Raw genomic sequence first — 21114 nt, 5'->3', positions numbered from 1 at the left:
CCAGCTGGCGCGGATTTCATTTTTCAATTTATAAATTTGTTTATTGCGAAAAAATGTGGCGGGATTCACTAGAGCTGCAGGTTCGAAAGTACGGCGAAAGAGGGCAGAGAGATGAACTGGAGTTGCTTATTAAAAATACTTCAGTAAAACAGGTAGGTCTCAAATTGTGTGTGCAAGGCATCAGCAAGTCGTCCTTACCATAGACGTTTGTGCTGCCTCCGTGCATTTCACCAGCACCGCGTCTGGCATGCTCCCCATCGACTAATATTGTTTCATCAGTTAACAGACACTCTGAATGCCACGATATCCCGAAGTGAAGGTATCAATTTCTGGAACTACTTTCTGCTAGCCTGCGACACTGAGAGCGAGGAGTCCAAGAAGAAACGTTTCGCGCTCGTCCAATGTTTTATGGATGGGCTGCGTAGTGTAGAGCTGAACTATAAACAATCCTTCGATTTGATCACACGATTGGCCCAGGACTTGCCCACCTTCTCTGCTGATGAACTGGCCTGGATTATTGAGCACTGTGTGGATGGCATGCGACAGGGAGACGCCAAGTGCGTTGGTTGGAAGGATTTGTTGCCAGATTCACTGGCTCTGCTTTCGGCAACTCCACGTTTTATACTAAATGGGGTGGGAACCGATGGAACCGAGTATAGAAACAATACAGTGAAAAGTATATGTACCATGCGATGGCCGTCTTCAATCCTGACCCCCATTGCTGACATGTTCAAGTAAGTTGCGCCCATAAAATGCTAAAAAATTCTACTAAAATTTCCATTTGTTTAGGGCCATAAATCTCAGCAACGGAGAAATTTTGACCGTATTAAATAAATTCTCCGGGGCTCTGCAGGAGCTATCGCCAATGGAGCTACCAGCTCTGTGCTTCCAGCTCTTTTCCATGTGCCAAAATGCCTCACAACTGATTGTACCGCTGCTGGCATTAGAGAAGTATTTTCAACGCAATTACTATAAGCGCTTGTTCTCAGACATGAGCAGCAATTCTACAGACTTCGACAGCATAGGTTCGCCTAATTATTTCAATAATTTACTGTGTGTCTCTTTCTATAATTTGTTCATTTTTACCATCAGATCCATTTTCGGACAAAGAGCTGCGGGAGGCCGAAGAGACTATACTTCATCATTTGACCTACTGTACTATGTATAAGCCAACTGAGAAACATCTGGCTGTAATGTTGAGGGTGAATATGGGCTCTCCTAAATTGAATGAACTCTAATGTTAGTTTGTATTTGCAGAACTTCTCGCATTTGCCCGATGTCATTCTCACGCCATTCATGCTCAGCGCCATTATTTCGATGACAAGTGTGAATCGTGATCCAGAATCTGCGCGCATCTCTCGATCCATTTTGCTGCCATTCTTGCGAAATGTCATAAAGAATAATGAAAAAGAGATAACTTTGGCAGACTATTCCGTTTGGTATCGTGATTCGTTACAGCGCAAACAAGTCGACTTGCAGCAGGTCTTAACGGTGCTCATAGATCAGAACAAAGATGGAAAAGATGTGATCACACCAGGACTAGTCCACCTAGTTTTTTTTCTGCTTAAATCGCATTCGCCCAAAATGCATACTCTAGCAATTACTTTTTTAACAAAGTTCATTCGCAAACGTTTCATCTTTGGGCAAGGCATCATTAGACTCCTCTCTGAGTGGATGATTGTACATCAAGATCAAAACCAGTTTTCGGGTTGGTATTGGATTCCCCATAATAATTCTTAAATAACTATGTATTTTTTCTAGAATGTTTAACACTATTAAGTGTAGCTGACACGTACACCGTCTCAGAATGCACTAAAACCATCCAAACAGTTATGGAGCATATGCTATGGGCAAGTCATTCAAATACATGTATATATTTTTTCTTCTATTAACAAATTATTCATTTTGTTAAAGCTGCCTGGAGAACAAGCCATGATGAACTTTCTTTTGCCCCTGCTGAAGATTTCGAATCGAGTTCGGGATGCCCTGATTGATGTGCTGTGCAAAGCAATGGGTTCTAGGTGGGTACCAGACCCAATCAATCAAAAATCGTTATATATTTTATAGCCTTTGTCATTTGTAACCTAATAATATCTAGCGGCATGCAAAAACGTCGGATGGCCATTTACGGATTTTGCATGATCCTTAAACAGATTAACAACAGTAACGCACTGCGGCAGACCTCCAGTGCAACCAGCTTCTGTACTCAGCAGAGCATTTCCGGGTATTCAATGATGACACAAAATAGCCTAGGAAGTCGAAGCAATCCGCAGCGCAATTTCGACGTGCTTACTCTGGAGATTATAGGAATGTTGCGAAATTGTTTGCAGCAGCAGTTTGACATACGATGTACGCTTTATGAAAGTAAGTAACTGAAGTGCATACAGCCGATAATCTTTTGATTATTTTGGAATGTACCTCTCGCAGATCTGCAACGGGCCGTGGAGCTAAATGCAAAGCTTGAGCCTCACGTGTTGCAAGTAATTGATTGGCATTTTCGAAGCTTTTTTGACACTCCCTCTGCAGAGGAGGCTGGCGACGATTTAGACACAGTATTTCGTATACGCTACGATCAGCTGGTTACTGCCAGCGATCAACAACATATGGAAATTCAGCTGAAAGATAACCTGGGAAAGTTGGTTTAATCTCAGAGACTATTAAGGCTAGAGTAACCAAATTTGGTATCCACACTCCTAATATATCGGACCGAGACGAGTTTGTCTCAAAATTTCGCCACACCCCCTTCCGCCACCGCAAAGGACGAAAATCTGGGGATATTCAAAAATCTCAGAGACTATTAAGGCTAGAGTAACCAAAATTAGTATCCGCACTCCTGTTAGATCTCACTATAAAACGTATATCTTAAATTTCGCCCCACCCCCTTCCGCCCCCACAAAGGACGAAAATCTGTTGCATCCACAATATTGAGGATACGAGAAAACTAAAAACGCAGAATCGTAGAAGATGACTATATCTTCTAGAGTGCAAAATCTGAACCAGATCGTATAATTATTATAGCCAGAATCAAGAAAACAATTTAATTTTTTCTCGCCCTGTTTCTCTCTAACACACACGTAGCATAGCCGGCTTTGCTTAGAGTACAACATTAGCGCCTAGATCTCAGAGACTATAAAAGCTAGAGCAACCAAATTTGGTATCCACACTCCTAATATATCGGACCGAGACGAGTTTGTCTCAAAATTTCGCCACACCCCCTTCCGCCACCGCAAAGGACGAAAATCTGGGGATATTCAAAAATCTCAGAGACTATTAAGGCTAGAGTAACCAAATTTGGTATCCGCACTCCTGTTAGATCTTACTATAAAACGTGTATCTCAAAATTTCGCCCCACTCCCTTCCGCTCACACAAAGGACGAAAATCTGTTGCATCCACAATATTGCACATTCGAGAAAACTAAAAACGCAGAATCATAGATAATGACCATATCTATCAGATTGCTGAATCTGGATCAGATCAGATCATTTTTATAGCCAATAGGAACAAATCAATTTGCAGTGGCTACGCAGCGCTCGACGTCACGCTCAGACTGATTTTCTGTCTCTCTCGCACGCACTCTTTGTCGTGTCGTTTAATATTAGCGGCGTCTGCCGGAGGAGAGCCATACTGACTTAGTATCGGGTATAACCGTAGAGTTGCGGTGTCCGCAGCAACTCACAACGTTCCCCCTCGTTTTAGTTTTAAATGTTTGATTAAAACTGAAATGTAACGTATTTTATTTGTGTCAAAATCTGTGGTGCTTAGTGATCTGTGCGTGAACAGCGACCAAGTGAGCAACTGAGCAATCTAAGTGAGCAAGTGAGCAATAAGCAACTGAGCAATCTAGGTGAACAAGTGAGCAATATGAGTGAGTTGACTCACTTACTAAAAAAGAACAGGTGAACATGTTCCCCAAAATGAGCAATGTTTACCCAACACTACTGACAAGGCACTATTTGTCCTGCTGCACATCAGACGTCAGGAACGCTAACATGCGAAGCACCAAGTAAGTCCAGTATGGAAATATTTATTATTGTACGACTATTATATTCACTCCTTACAGATTCGAACTGCTACTACGGGAAGTAGGAAAGCAACTGCCGGCCAATGTCTATGAACTTATTACTTACATAGAAGCTAATACTCTCGATGAGGACAATCAGCATCTGAAGACACGCAACGTACAAGCACAGCGCGCAAAAGTTCTGAGAGAGACTCGCCTTATTCCCAAAGTAATAATGGTTATTGAGGACTTCAACAAGCACATAATTCTATTGTCTAAGAAGACCAAAACCTTTAATAGACTAACAGATTATCTGCATCTTGGAACCATGCGGGACTTTGATATCAAAACACCTCACGTGCTGCAAGTAATTGATTGGCATTTTCGAAGCTTTTTTGACACTCCCTCTGCAGAGGAGGCTGGCGACGATTTAGACACAGTATTTCGTATACGCTACGATCAGCTGGTTACTGCCAGCGATCAACAACATATGGAAATTCAGCTGAAAGATAACCTGGGAAAGTTGGTTCAATTCGTGGCTAACTGCTTGGTAACCTTTGAGCACGCTCCGTCGGGCTATGACACACGTGAGATAAGTCGTCTCCTGGCCTTATGCGTGCAACGAATGGTGGCCAACAGATTGCCAATAGACGACGTTGTAAGTTTCGGCGTTGTCTCATAACTCATATATTCAACTAATACATACATACATATTTTCCCAGTCCCCTCCAGCCACCCACCTGAAATGCGCTCTAGTTCTGCAACAACTCAATCTTATTGAAGGAATCGTTTCCCACTTATTGCTCAGCTCCAAGCCAAACAACAATGCCATATGTCAAGTTCTGCCCCTATTTAAGCAGCATTGCAAGTTATTAGACGATCTTAAGACTTTGGCTGGCTCCTCCAAGAAGCTACAGAAACAATCAAAGAAAACTGTCAGCAATGATACCACAACTTCCATTTTCAATCTTACTGTAAATGGTATCCAAATGAAGAGCATGTGCACACAACCTGAGAATATATGGGACTTGTCTATATTGGATAAGCTTCTTAATCTACTCCTCGAGTGAGTGCCATTTCGACTGCGCCGATTCCAATGTACATGTTTTGAAAATTACTTTTCAGTGACGTCGTTCCATTTGCCGCGTCCGAGAAAACCATTCAGTTGCGGTCCAACGAGTCCCTGGTTCGTTATGTTGTGCAGATTACCGCCGAAAAAGTGAAAAACATTCGGCTTGAACCTGATTCCAAGCAACTAGCTTACAGCAAACGTACCTTTAAGCAGTTAACAGACATCACCAAGATTATTTACGAGCGCTGCATTCGACGGTTGCCTGAGCTGTGGCGAGACTTTGACATGCAGACATCCTCTCTGGCGGCTCAATGTTGAGTGCCTACGAACAGCCCACGAAACCTATAGCAAGAAGTTCAAAGAATTTGTCAAGGGATTTGGTAAGTCAAATGAAAAAACTATTTTTGAAGCAGAACTTTTATAAACTAATAACGTTTTATTAATCGTAGATATGGCATCCCTGAACAGAAGCAAAGCAGTGACGTACGTTATCCAGGATGTGGTGGACGAGTTTATGAAAGAGTATGCCAGTGATGACTCACTCAACAAAGATACCTTTATCGCGAAATTGCCGGTATACCTTCTGGAGTCATAGGAAATTCTCTTTGACCATATAGATTATGGAGAACGTGCGGCAACTGGGTCCTATACTTGGCTCCTCAATTTTTGTCGTACTCACGAGTTGGTTAATCCCGAAATGGGCTTAGTGCATAACCTTCTATTTATACAGCGTCAGAAAACGCACTCGGGACCCTTTTTTGAAAACATTGCCAGACAATTGGGGCATGTGCTTGGCGCTCTTAGTGATGACATATCAATAGATCTCCCAGATCTAGGTCTAAAGTCGATAAGCACAATCACCGCTGAGAGCTGCTTGCAGCATCTCTATGTTGCCGTCCAGAAGCAGCTCCTAAATGTAGAATATTTCGTCGTAAAGGCCAACAATTTAAGCTACAAATGTCAGCTAGTGCCTGAATCAGATCAAAGTTATTGGCGGGGAAATCTAGATGTCATGGAGCGTTCTATTTGCACTCAAATAATTCATATTACGCGCACGCTACTGGCTCTGACCAATGTCTGCATTCCTCTGGGATCGTCTATGGATGGACTAATGAAATTGTTGGTACAGCACTATATATGCCTGAAGAACCTGACAAGTAGTGTTGTGTTGCTCATGAGTGAGTGAACAAAAAAGAGTTGTTCACTTAAATGAGCAACTGAACATGTTCACTTGTTCTTTTTTGCTCACTTGTTCATTTTTGCTCAATTGTTCTCTACTCACTTTTTGCGCAATTTTGCTCCTCGAAGGGCATTTTGCGTTCTGGCAGTTGTTGCTCATATTTGCTTTTACTTCACACTTTTTGTATTACCGGCAAAACTGTTTAATCTTTTGAAAATTCAGTATGTCGCTAATTCGAAGTATATTCGATACTTCGAAAGTATAGTGAAATTTGGAATCATTGCAATTTTTATACCCGATACTCAAAATGAGTATTGGGGTATATTAGATTTGTGGTGAAAGTGGATGTGTGTAACGTCCAAAAGGAATCGTTTCCGACCCCATAAAGTATATATATTCTTGATCAGCATCAATAACCAAGTCGATTGAGCCCTGTCTGTCTGTCTGTCTGTCCGTCTGTCCGTCCGTCCGTCTGTCCGTCCCCTTCAGCGCCTAGTGCTCAAAGACTATAAGAGCTAGAGCAACGATGTTTTGGATCCAGACTTCTGTGATATGTCACTGCTACAAAAATATTTCAAAACTTCGCCCCGCCCACTTCCGCCCCCACAAAGGACGGAAATCTGTGGCATCCACATTTTTAAAGATACGATAAAACCAAAAATGCAGAATCGTAGAGAATAACCATATCTTTTAGACTGCGGAATCTGAATTGGATCTTATTATTATTATAGCCAGAATCAAGAAAACAATTTAATTTTTTCTCGCCCTGTCTCTCTCTAACACAAACGTAGCATAGCCGGCTTTGCTTAGAGTAAAACATTAGCGCCTAGATCTCAGAGACTATAAAAGCTAGAGCAACCAAATTTGGTATCCACACTCCTAATATATCGGACCGAGACGAGTTTGTTTCAAAATTTCGCCACACCCCCTTCCGCCCCCGCTAAGGATGCAAATCTGGGGATATTCACAAATCTCAGAGACTATTAAGGCTAGAGTAACCAAATTTAGTATCCGCACTCCTGTCAGATCTCACTATAAAACGTATATCTCAAAATTTCGCCCCACCCCCTTCCGCCCCCACAAAGGGCGAAAATCTGTGGAATCCACAATTTCGACGATACGAGAAAACTAAAAACGCAGAATCGTAGAAGATGACTATATCTTCTAGAGTGCAAAATCTGAACCAGATCGTATAATTATTATAGCCAGAATCAAGAAAACAATTTAATTTTTTCTCGCCCTGTCTCTCTCTAACACACACGTAGCATAGCCGGCTTTGCTTAGAGTAAAACATTAGCGCCTAGATCTCAGAGACTATAAAAGCTAGAGCAACCATATTTGGTATCCACACTCCTAATATATCGGACCGAGACGAGTTTGTTTCAAAATTTCGCCACACCCCCTTCCGCCCCCGCAAAGGATGAAAATCTGGGGATATGCACAAATCTCAGAGACTATTAAGGCTAGAGTAACCAAAATTAGTATCCGCACTCCTGTTAGATCTCACTATAAAACGTATATCTTAAATTTCGCCCCACCCCCTTCCGCCCCCACAAAGGACGAAAATCTGTTGCATCCACAATATTGAGGATACGAGAAAACTAAAAACGCAGAATCGTAGAAGATGACTATATCTTCTAGAGTGCAAAATCTGAACCAGATCGTATAATTATTATAGCCAGAATCAAGAAAACAATTTAATTTTTTCTCGCCCTGTCTCTCTCTAACACACACGTAGCATAGCCGGCTTTGCTTAGAGTACAACATTAGCGCCTAGATCTCAGAGACTATAAAAGCTAGAGCAACCAAATTTGGTATCCACACTCCTAATATATCGGACCGAGACGAGTTTGTCTCAAAATTTCGCCACACCCCCTTCCGCCACCGCAAAGGACGAAAATCTGGGGATATTCAAAAATCTCAGAGACTATTAAGGCTAGAGTAACCAAATTTGGTATCCGCACTCCTGTTAGATCTTACTATAAAACGTGTATCTCAAAATTTCGCCCCACTCCCTTCCGCTCACACAAAGGACGAAAATCTGTTGCATCCACAATATTGCACATTCGAGAAAACTAAAAACGCAGAATCATAGATAATGACCATATCTATCAGATTGCTGAATCTGGATCAGATCAGATCATTTTTATAGCCAATAGGAACAAATCAATTTGCAGTGGCTACGCAGCGCCCGACGTCACGCTCAGACTGATTTTCTGTCTCTCTCGCACGCACTCTTTGTCGTGTCGTTTAATATTAGCGGCGTCTGCCGGAGGAGAGCCAAACTGACTTAGAATAGGGTATAACCGTAGAGTTGCGGTGTCCGCAGCAACTCACAACGTTCCCCCTCGTTTTAGTTTTAAATGTTTGATTAAAACTGAAATGTAACGTATTTTATTTGTGTCAAAATCTGTGGTGCTTAGTGATCTGTGCGTGAACAGCGACCAAGTGAGCAACTGAGCAATCTAAGTGAGCAAGTGAGCAATAAGCAACTGAGCAATCTAGGTGAACAAGTGAGCAATATGAGTGAGTTGACTCACTTAATAAAAAAGAACAGGTGAACATGTTCCCCAAAATGAGCAATGTTTACCCAACACTACTGACAAGGCACTATTTGTCCTGCTGCACATCAGACGTCAGCAACGCTAACATGCGAAGCACCAAGTAAGTCCAGTATGGAAATATTTAATATTGTACGACTATTATATTCACTCCTTACAGATTCGAATTGCTACTACGGGAAGTAGGAAAGCAACTGCCGGCCAATGTCTATGAACTTATTACTTACATAGAAGCAAAGACTATACAATACCAAGATGTTGCATGAGCGACCAAAAAGCTGTTCTATGGCGGGTCCTAACATTAGGACCCAAAAGGCACGAGGGAGCGCGCGGGGTTTCAATTCCCTTTTCGCCTGTACTTCGTCTCTACTGCGACCCCGCTGCCCATCGGTTTCGTCTGTTCGGCAATGCCTTCACCAGCAACGAAATAATTCTGGACTCTCGAGCCTCAGCAACGTCGAAGCGGTGGTCGCGGATCGCCGATGTCTTTGGAGCGGCACAGTGGGACCTTTGACCGTCTCAGCTTGCTAAATTAGTTAGTGAATATGAGTTCAGTAAATATTTGCACACTGAAAAAATGTTAAACTTTGAGTGCTTATATCTCCTAAACTAAAACTATCTTGAAAATTCGATTGGAAAATTCTCTATTAGATGCGTACATTAAATTTATCTAAAGCACTCATACAATTTTTTGACTATTTCGGCTGAGTCCCCACTGTGCCGTTTCGGCACGCAGTCACTGACATGCTTTCACACCGTCTCGACGCTGACCGAGGCATTGACTAAGCCGAGTAGCATTTCGGAGGCGAAGGTAGCGTAAAAAAGAATTGAAGTACTAGCCCCGCGCGCCCGTACCATGAAGCGTCAAACGAAAATTGAAAAAGCATTTGTTCCTCATGCAACATCTTGGTATTGTATAGTCTTTGATAGAAGCTAATACTCTCGATGAGGACAATCAGCATCTCAAGACACGCAACGTACAAGCACAGCGCGCAAAAGTTCTGAGAGAGACTCGCCTTATTCCCAAAGTAATAATGGTTATTGAGGACTTCAACAAGCACATAATTCTATTGTCTAAGAAGACCAAAACCTTTAATAGACTAATAGATTATCTGCATCTTGGAACCATGCGGGACTTTGATATCAAATCAACTGATCTCAAAGCGGCAATAGAACGTAGTTTAACGGACACCCATGAGGTCGCTGAAGATGACTGCACTACAGAGGATATGGAGGATATTGATCACTCTAATGATCCAAGCAATGATGAGGAAGAAGAGGCAGAGACGGAAATAATACAAGCCCCTAACAAGAGACAACGACAGAGACGAGCTCATATCAGTGATACTGAGGAATCGCAACCAAAGCGTAGACGGGGTCGAAAAGCGAAAGAAGTACAGAGTGCCAAACCACAAAGCAATGATGAGCAGGAAAGCAATGAAGAGCAACGGGAAACCGTTCAGACAACGCAGCTGCGTAACAGAACTAAAAAGCGCCAAACAAAAAAGTCCACTCGCCTTTCGAATGAGGAGGAGTCAGCTGAGGAAAGAGGTCCAACCGAGCAGCGCACAAAAGACATGCGTAAATCACAGGAACGCGATACGGGGGTAAAGCCGCGTAGGCTCGGTTTGTTACGTTCTGGAAAGAAATACATAAATGCGATTTCTGACTGAATCATGACATGAGAGGATACTCTCAACGCGTGTACTGTGACCATCATCTTCTTCATCACTGTTTTTGGTCATTTTGAGGTAAATCCATTTAAGTTTTTAACTTGTGTTTTATGTACTTGTGCGCAAATTTGATGCCCGCACGCAATAGAGACTTTGCCGCGCACTCACCCCACCCTCAACATCATAGCAGGGTCCAGCCATCATTTTATTGCACTTGAAAACTTAATTAGGCCAAAATGCGGTGTGAACGCCTGTTTTGTGCAAGAGAGAATATTTTCGTTTGCCAGCTGTGCGAGATTTTTATTACACGCATCAAATGTAATTTGTTACAAATTTGATGTGTTTCTATTTTCTTGAAAACGGGATAAATAAAAGAACAGCTGTATGATAGGGGATGGTAGGTGGACCTGCTTTTTCTGATGGTCTGCCAACTGTTTTCTTTTTTTTTTCCATGGGTCCGTCATCGAAATGCGTGGCAGGTTTTATGACCAGGTAACTTTTGATTTGAGCTGAGAGGGTGCGCACTTACTGTAGGCTTTCCCTCGGATTATCGACTAAACGAAGCTCTTAGTTTCAAATATATGTATATTCTGTTTAAATTCATTTTTATACCCGGTACTCAAAATGAGTATTGGGGTATATTAGATTTGTGGTGAAAATTGATGTGTGTAACGTCCAGAAGGAATCGTTTCCGACCCCATAAAGTATATATATTCTTGATCAGCATCAATAGCCGAGTCGATTGAGCCCTGTCTGTCTGTCCGTCCGTCCGTCTGTCCGACCGTCCGTCTGTCCGTCCCCTTCAACGCCTAGTGCTCCAAGACTATAAAAGCTAGAGCAACGATGTTTTGGATCCAGACTTCTGTGATATGTCACTGCTACAAGAATATTTCAAAACTTTGCCCCGCCCACTTCCGCCCCCACAAAGGACGAAAATCTGTGGCATCCACAATTTTAAAGATACGAGAAAACCAAAAACCAATTTCTATTTGGCGGTTAAGTTTGGTGGGATTTTTTTGGGATTTCCTCTGATGGGATTTTTCCTCGCCACAATGTCCTTTTTCAGCTCAACAGTGTCCCAACATTCAATTTGTATGGGCCAGACTCATGCAACATTTTGGATACCCTGGGGAAATGGATGTTCTAGAATTGTGAATATGTTTGTCATCCCAGGCAAAAACAATTTATTTTCAATATATTTTAATATTATTCAATATTATTTAATATTATTTTCAATATTTCAACGATATTTTAAAGCTTATTAATTACTCTTTTTTTTGGTGAACTTTTTCGTTTTAACCTTTTTTTACAATAAATACAATAAAAGCAAGGATTGAAAACTATCCAATCTTGTAGAAAATTTATTCATCAACAGGATAAAACTATGTGGGCATTGCTGAGAGATTTAGTTAGTCAGCATTATTCAAGGGAATATCAAAATTGAGCAATTTCCTTTTTCGTTTGTTTTGATTGACCTATTTCGCTACTTGTTTTTTGTTTGACTTATTTCGCTAAAACCTCTTTTTACGCAAAATCCAATAAAAGCAAGTATTTCGAATAGGCCAATCATGTATAGAATTGATTCATCAATCGTACAAAATTGAGTGGGCATGGCTAAATGTTCTATACAGATAGTATTTCTTTTAATGCATGGAAACGTAGCCAAGCCATACACTAACCAACATAGAAACGAGGGGGAACGTTGTGAGTTGCTGCGGACACCGCAACTCTACGGTTATACCCGATACTAAGTCAGTATAACTCTCCTCCGGCAGACGCCGCTAATATTGAACGACACGACAAAGAGTGCGTGCGAGAGAGACAGAAAATCAGTCTGAGCGTGACGTCGGGCGCTGCGTAGCTACTGACAATTGATTTCTTGCTTTTGGCTACAAAAATGATCCGATCTGATCCAGATTCGGCAATCTGATAGATATGGTCATTATCTATGATTCTGCGTTTTTAGTTTTCTCGAATGTGCAATATTGTGGATGCAACAGATTTTCGTTTTTTGTGGGGGCGGAAGGGGGTGGGGCGAAATTCTGAGATATACGTTTTATAGTGAGATCTAACAGAAGTGCGGATACCAAATTTGGTTACTCTAGCCTTAATAGTCTCTGAGATTTTTGGATGCCCCAGATTTTCGTCCTTTGCGGGGGCGGAAGGGGGTGTGGCGAAACTTGGACACGAAACGGTCAAGGTCCGATATCACAGGATTGTGGATACCAAATTTGGTTGCTCTGGCTCTTATAGGTTCTGAGATCCTTGAACTCATATTTTGCAATTGGCAAAGCCGACCATGAAACCTGTGTGTTAGAGAGAGACAGAGCGAGAAAGAAATTGTTTTCTTGATTCTGGCTATAATCATTATTCGATCTGGTTCAGATTTTGCACTGTAGAAGATATGGTCATCCTCACCGATTCTGCGTTTTTAATTTTATCGTATCTTTAAAAATGTGGATGCCACAGATTTTCGTCCTTTGTGGGGGCGGAAGTGGGCGGGGCGAAGTTTTGAAATATTTTTGTAGCAGTGACATATCACAGAAGTATGGATCCAAAACATCGTTGCTCTAGCTCTTATAGTCTTTGAGCACTAGGCGCTGAAGGGGACGGACGGACGGACGGACGGACGGACAGACGGACAGACAGACATGGCTCAATCGACTCGGCTATTGATGCTGATCAAGAATATATATACTTTATGGGGTCGGAAACGATTCCTTCTGGACGTTACACACATCCACTTTTACCACAAATCTAATATACCCCAATACTCATTTTGAGTATCGGGTATAAAAACGAGGGGGAACGTTGTGAGTTGCTGCGGACACCGCAACTCTACGGTTATACCCGATACTAAGTCAGTATAACTCTCCTCCGGCAGACGCCGCTAATATTAAACGACACGACAAAGAGTGCGTGCGAGAGAGACAGAAAATCAGTCTGAGCGTGACGTCGGGCGCTGCGTAGCCACTGAAAATTGATTTCTTGCTTTTGGCTACAAAAATGATCCGATCTGATCCAGATTCAGCAATCTGATAGATATGGTCATTATCTATGATTCTGCGTTTTTATACCCGATACTCAAAATGAGTATTGGGGTATATTAGATTTGTGGTAAAAGTGGATGTGTGTAACGTCCAGAAGGAATCGTTTCCGACCCCATAAAGTATATATATTCTTGATCAGCATCAATAGCCGAGTCGATTGAGCCCTGTCTGTCTGTCCGTCTGTCCGTCCGTCCGTCCGTCCGTCCCCTTCAGCGCCTAGTGCTCAAAGACTATAAGAGCTAGAGCAACGATGTTTTGGATCCAGACTTCTGTGATTTGTCACTGCTACAAAAATATTTCAAAACTTCGCCCCGCCCACTTCCGCCCCCACAAAGGACGAAAATCTGTGGCATCCACATTTTTAAAGATACGATAAAACCAAAAACGCAGAATCGGTGAGGATGACCATATCTTCTACAGTGCAAAATCTGAACCAGATCGTATTAGTATTATAGCCAGAATCAAGAAAACAATTTCATTCTTTCTCGCTCTGTCTCTCTCTAACACACAGGTTTCATGGTCGGTTTTGTCAATTGCAAAATATGAGTTCAAGGATCTCAGAACCTATAAGAGCCAGAGCAACCAAATTTGGTATCCACACTCCTGTGATATCGGACCTTGACCGTTTCGTGTCCAAATTTCGCCACACCCCCTTCCGCCCCCGCAAAGGACGAAAATCTGGGGCATCCACAAATCTCAGAGACTATTAAGGCTAGAGTAACCAAATTTGGTATCCGCACTTCTGTTAGATCTCACTATAAAACGTATATCTCAGAATTTCGCCCCCCCCCCTTCCGCCCCCACAAAGGACGAAAATCTGTTGCATCCACAATATTGCAGATTCGAGAAAACTAAAAATGCAGAATCATAGATAATGACCATATCTATCAGATTGCTGAATCTGGATCAGATCGGATCATTTTTGTAGCCAAAAGCAAGAAATCAATTTTCAGTGGCTACGCAGCGCCCGACGTCACGCTCAGACTGATTTTCTGTCTCTCTCGCACGCACTCTTTGTCGTGTGGTTCAATATTAGCGGCGTCTGCCGCAGGAGAGCCATACTGACTTAGTATCGGGTATAACTGTAGAGTTGCGGTGTCCGCAGCAACTCACAACGTTCCCCCTCGTTAGTTTTCTTGAATGTGCAATATTGTGGATGCAACAAATTTTCGTCTTTTGTGGGGGCGGAAGGGGGTGGGGCGAAGTTATGAGATAGTCGTTTTATAGTGAGTTCCAACAGAAGTGCGGATACCAAATTTGGTTACACTAGCCTTAATAGTCTCTGAGATTTGTGGATGCCCCAGATTTTCGTCCTTTGCGTGGGCGGAAGGGGGTGTGGCGAAATTTGGACACGAAACGGTCAAGGTCCGATATCACAGGAGTGTGGATACCAAATTTGGTTGCTCTGGCTCTTATAGGTTCTGAGATCCTTGAACTCATATTTTGCAATTGACAAAACCGACCATGAAACCTGTGTGTTAGAGAGAGACAGAGCGAGAAAGAATGAAATTGTTTTCTTGATTCTGGTTATATTCATTATTCGATCTGGCTCAGATTTTGCACTGTAGAAGATATGGTCATCCTCACCGATTCTGCGTTTTTGGTTTTATCGTATCTTTAAAAATGTGGATGCCACAGATTTTCGTCCTTTGTGGGGGCGGAAGTGGGCGGGGCGAAGTTTTGAAATATTTTTGTAGCAGTGACATATCACAGAAGTCTGGATCCAAAACATCGTTGCTCTAGCTCTTATAGTCTTTGAGCACTAGGCGCTGAATGGGACGGACGGACGGACGGACGGACGGACGGACAGACGGACAGACAGACAGGGCTAAATCGACTCGGCTATTGATGCTGATCAAGAATATATATACTTTATGGGGTCGGAAACGGAAAAATCTCCTCAACCCAGAAAAAAAAAAAAAAAAAAATTTATAATGTTTAATTAAATTTCGTTTTGGCTCACCATTGCTGATCGCTGGTATGACCCCCGCTGCTTTTGAAATTTTTTTTTATACCCGATACTCAAAATGAGTATTGGGGTATATTAGATTTGTGGTAAAAGTGGATGTGTGTAACGTCCAGAAGGAATCGTTTCCGACCCCATAAAGTATATATATTCTTGATCAGCATCAATAGCCGAGTCGATTGAGCCCTGTCTGTCTGTCCGTCTGTCCGTCCGTCCGTCCGTCCGTCCGTCCGTCCGTCCGTCCCCTTCAGCGCCTAGTGCTCAAAGACTATAAGAGCTAGAGCAACGATGTTTTGGATCCAGACTTCTGTGATATGTCACTGCTACAAAAATATTTCAAAACTTCGCCCCGCCCATTTCCGCCCCCACAAAGGACGAAAATCTGTGGCATCTACATTTTTAAAGATACGATAGAACCAAAAACGCAGAATCGTAGAGGATGACTATATGTTCTAGAGTGTAAAATCTCAACCAGATCGTATAAATATTATAGCCAGAATCAAGAAAACAATTTCATTCTTTCTCGCTCTGTCCCTCTCTAACACACAGGTTTCATAGTCGGTTTTGCCAATTGCAAAATATGAGTTCAAGGATCTCAGAACCTATAAGAGCCAGAGCAACCAAATTTGGTATCCACACTCCTGTGATATCGGACCTTGACCGTTTCGTGTCCAAATTTCGCCACACCCCCTTCCGCCCCCGCAAAGGACGAAAATCTGGGGCATCCACAAATCTCAGAGACTATTAAAGCTAGAGTAACCAAATTTGGTATCCGCACTTCTGTTAGATCTCACTATAATACGTATATCTTAGAATTTCGCCCCACCCCCTTCCGCCCCCACAAAAGACGAAAATCTGTTGCATCCACAATATTGCACATTCGAGAAAACTAAAAACGCAGAATCATAGATAATGACCATATCTATCAGATTGCTGAATCTGGATCAGATCAGATCATTTTTATAGCCAATAGGAACAAATCAATTTGCAGTGGCTTCGCAGCGCCCGACGTCACGCTCAGACTGATTTTCTGTCTCTCTCGCACGCACTCTTTGTCGTGTCGTTCAGTATTAGCGGCGTCTGCCGGAGAGAGCCATACTGACTTAGTATCGGGTATAACTGTAGAGTTGCGGTGTCCGCAGCAACTCACAACGTTCCACCTCGTTTATTTTTATACCCGATACTCAAAATGAGTATTGGGGTATATTAGATTTGTGGTAAAAGTGGATGTGTGTAACGTCCAGAAGGAATCGTTTCCGACCCCATAAAGTATATATATTCTTGATCAGCATCAATAGCCGAGTCGATTGAGCCCTGTCTGTCTGTCCGTCTGTCCGTCCGTCCGTCCGTCCCCTTCAGCGCCTAGTGCTCAAAGACTATAAGAGCTAGAGCAACGATGTTTTGGATCCAGACTTCTGTGATATGTCACTGCTACAAAAATATTTCAAAACTTCGCCCCGCCCACTTCCGCCCCCACAAAGGACGAAAATCTGTGGCATCCACATTTTTAAAGATACGATAAAACCAAAAACGCAGAATCGGTGAGGATGACCATATCTTCTAGAGTGCAAAATCTGAACCAGATCGTATAATGATTATAGCGAGAAACAACAAAACAATTTCATTCTTTCTCGCTCTGTCTCTCTCTAACACACAGGTTTCATGGTCGGTTTTGTCAATTGGAAAAAATGAGTTCAAGGGTCTCAGAACCTATAAGAGCCAGAGCAACCAAATTTGGTATCCACACTCCTGTGATATCGGACCTTGACCGTTTCGTGTCCAAATTTCGCCACACCCCCTTCCGCCCCCGCAAAGGACGAAAATCTGGGGCATCCACAAATCTCAGAGACTATTAAAGCTAGAGTAACCAAATTTGGTATCCGCACTTCTGTTAGATCTCACTATAAAACGTATATCTTAGAATTTCACCCCACCCCCTTCCGCCCCCACAAAAGTCTCTTAGATTTGTGGATGCCCCAGATTTTCGTCCTTTGCGGGGGCGGAAGGGGGTGTGGCGAAAATCTCCTCAACCCAGAAAAAAAAAAAAAAAAAAATTTATAATGTTTAATTAAATTTCGTTTTGGCTCACCATTGCTGATCGCTGGTATGACCCCCGCTGCTTTTGAAATTTTTTTTTATACCCGATACTCAAAATGAGTATTGGGGTATATTAGATTTGTGGTAAAAGTGGATGGGTGTAACGTCCAGAAGGAATCGTTTCCGACCCCATAAAGTATATATATTCTTGATCAGCATCAATAGCCGAGACGATTGAGCCCTGTCTGTCTGTCCGTCTGTCCGTCCGTCCGTCCGTCCGTCTGTCCGTCCGTCCGTCCGTCCGTCCGTCCGTCCGTCCGTCCGTCCCCTTCAGCGCCTAGTGCTCAAAGACTATAAGAGCTAGAGCAACGATGTTTTGGATCCAGACTTCTGTGATATGTCACTGCTACAAAAATATTTCAAAACTTCGCCCCGCCCACTTCCGCCCCCACAAAGGACGAAAATCTGTGGCATCCACATTTTTAAAGATACGATAAAACCAAAAACGCAGAATCGGTGAGGATGACCATATCTTCTAGAGTGCAAAATCTGAACCAGATCGTATAATGATTATAGCGAGAAACAACAAAACAATTTCATTCTTTCTCGCTCTGTCTCTCTCTAACACACAGGTTTCATGGTCGGTTTTGTCAATTGCAAAATATGAGTTCAAGGATCTCAGAACCTATAAGAGCCAGAGCAACCAAATTTGGTATCCACACTCCTGTGATATCGGACCTTGACCGTTTCGTGTCCAAATTTCGCCACACCCCCTTCCGCCCACGCAAAGGACGAAAATCTGGGGCATCCACAAATCTCAGAGACTATTAAGGCTAGTGTAACCAAATTTGGTATCCGCACTTCTGTTGGAACTCACTATAAAACGACTATCTCATAACTTCGCCCCACCCCCTTCCGCCCCCACAAAAGACGAAAATCTGTTGCATCCACAATATTGCACATTCGAGAAAACTAAAAACGCAGAATCATAGATAATGACCATATCTATCAGACTGCTGAATCTGGATCAGATCAGATTATTTGTATAGCCAAAAGGAACAAATCAATTTGCAGTGGCTACGCAGTGCCCGACGTCACGCTCAGACTGATTTTCTGTCTCTCTCGCACGCACTCTTTGTCGTGTGGTTCAATATTAGCGGCGCCTGCCGCAGGAGAGCCATACTGACTTAGTATCGGGTATAACTGTAGAGTTGCGGTGTCCGCAGCAACTCACAACGTTCCACCTCGTTATTGTTATACCCGATACTCAAAATGAGTATTGGGGTATATTAGATTTGTGGTTAAAGTGGATGTGTGTAACGTCCAGAAGGAATCGTTTCCGACCCCATAAAGTATATATATAGTCTTGATCAGCAACAATAGCCGAGTCGATTGAGCCCTGTCTGTCTGTCCGTCTGTCCGTCCGTCCGTCCGTCCGTCCGTCCGTCTGTCCGTCCGTCCGTCCGTCCGTCCGTCCGTCCGTCCGTCCGTCCGTCCCCTTCAGCGCCTAGTGCTCAAAGACTATAAGAGCTAGAGCAACGATGTTTTGGATCCAGACATCTGTGATATGTCACTGCTACAAAAATATTTCAAAACTTTGCCCCGCCCACTTCCGCCCCCACAAAGGACGAAAATCTGTGGCATCCACATTTTTAAAGATACGATAAAACCAAAAACGCAGAATCGTAGAGGATGACTATATGTTCTAGAGTGTAAAGTCTCAACCAGATCGTATAATTATTATAGCCAGAATCAAGAAAACAATTTCATTCTTTCTCGCTCTGTCTCTCTCTAACACACAGGTTTCATGGTCGGCTTTGCCAATTGCAAAATATGAGTTCAAGGATCTCAGAACCTATAAGATCCAGAGCAACCAAATTTGGTATCCACACTCCTGTGATATCGGACCTTGACCGTTTCGTGTCCAAATTTCGCCACACCCCCTTCCGCCCCCGCAAAGGACGAAAATCTGGGGCATCCACAAATCTCAGAGACTATTAAGGATAGAGTAATCAAATTTGGTATCCGCACTTCTGTTAGATCTCACTACAAAATGTTTATCTCAGAATTTCGCTCCACCCCCTTCCGCCCCCACAAAGGACGAAAATCTGTTGCATCCACAATATTGCACATTCGAGAAAACTAAAAAGGCAGAATCATAGATAATGACCATATCTATCAGATTGCTGAATCTGGATCAGATCGGATCATTTTTGTAGCCAAAAGGAACAAATCAATTTGCAGTGGCTACGCTGCCCTCGACGTCACGCTCAGACTGATTTTCTGTCTCTCTCGCACGCACTCTTTGTCGTGTCGTTCAATATTAGCGGCGTCTGCCGGAGAGAGCCATACTGACTTAGTATCGGGTATAACTGTAGAGTTGCGGTGTCCGCAGCAACTCACAACGTTCCACCTCGTTATTGTTATACCCGATACTCAAAATGAGTATTGGGGTATATTAGATTTGTGGTAAAAGTGGATGTGTGTAACGTCCAGAAGGAATCGTTTCCGACCCCATAAAGTATATATATTCTTGATCAGCATCAATAGCCGAGTCGATTGAGCCCTGTCTGTCTGTCCGTCTGTCCGTCCGTCCGTCCGTCCGTCCGTCCGTCCGTCCGTCCGTCCGTCCGTCCGTCCCCTTCAGCGCCTAGTGCTCAAAGACTATAAGAGCTAGAGCAACGATGTTTTGGGTCCAGACTTCTGTGATATGTCACTGCTACAAAAATATTTCAAAACTTCGCCCCGCCCATTTCCGCCCCCACAAAGGACGAAAATCTGTGGCATCTACATTTTTAAAGATACGATAGAACCAAAAAAGCAGAATCGTAGAGGATGACTATATGTTCTAGAGTGTAAAATCTCAACCAGATCGTATAAATATTATAGCCAGAATCAAGAAAACAATTTCATTCTTTCTCGCTCTGTCCCTCTCTAACACACAGGTTTCATAGTCGGTTTTGCCAATTGCAAAATATGAGTTCAAGGATCTCAGAACCTATAAGAGCCAGAGCAACCAAATTTGGTATCCACACTCCTGTGATATCGGACCTTGACCGTTTCGTGTCCAAATTTCGCCACACCCCCTTCCGCCCACGCAAAGAACGAAAATCTGGGGCATGCACAAATCTCAGAGACTATTAAGGCTAGAGTAACCAAATTTAGTATCCGCACTTCTGTTAGATCTCACTACAAAACGTATATCTCAGAATTTCGCCCCACCCCTTCCGCCCCCACAAAAAACGAAAATCTGTTGCATCCACAATATTGCACATTCGAGAAAACTAAAAACGCAGAATCATAGATAATGACCATATCTATCAGATTGCCGAATCTGGATCAGATCGGATCATTTTTGTAGCCAAAAGCAAGAAATCAATTGTCAGTAGCTACGCAGCGCCCGACGTCACGCTCAGACTGATTTTCTGTCTCTCTTGCACGCACTCTTTGTCGTGTCGTTCAATATTAGCGGCGTCTGCCGGAGAGAGCCATACTGACTTAGTATCGGGTATAACTGTAGAGTTGCGGTGTCCGCAGCAACTCACAACGTTCCACCTCGTTTTTTTTTTCATTC

General features: G+C 42.9%; 1 protein-coding gene across 1 annotated transcript; it reads left to right on the top strand.

Moving 5' to 3' along the window:
• The first annotated feature begins 1 nt into the window (after nt 1).
• Nucleotides 2–11086, top strand: LOC117192751 (Fanconi anemia group I protein-like). The gene is given in 17 exon segments (XM_033397497.1): nt 2–152; nt 280–734; nt 790–1025; nt 1093–1202; nt 1258–1708; nt 1762–1850; nt 1915–2021; nt 2099–2364; nt 2428–2531; nt 4420–4659; nt 4724–5067; nt 5127–5387; nt 5389–5453; nt 5523–6230; nt 8860–8917; nt 8975–9047; nt 9735–11086. Coding segments are annotated over 17 exon segments (4419 nt in total). The 5' UTR covers nt 2–53; the 3' UTR covers nt 10488–11086.
• Nucleotides 11087–21114: the final 10028 nt, after the last annotated feature.

This window comes from Drosophila miranda (assembly GCF_003369915.1).
Source record: "Drosophila miranda strain MSH22 chromosome Y unlocalized genomic scaffold, D.miranda_PacBio2.1 Contig_Y2_pilon, whole genome shotgun sequence".
NCBI lineage: Eukaryota > Metazoa > Arthropoda > Insecta > Diptera > Drosophilidae > Drosophila > Drosophila miranda.
Note: the sequence above shows the minus strand (reverse complement) of the source record. Positions and strands in the feature narration are given on the sequence as shown.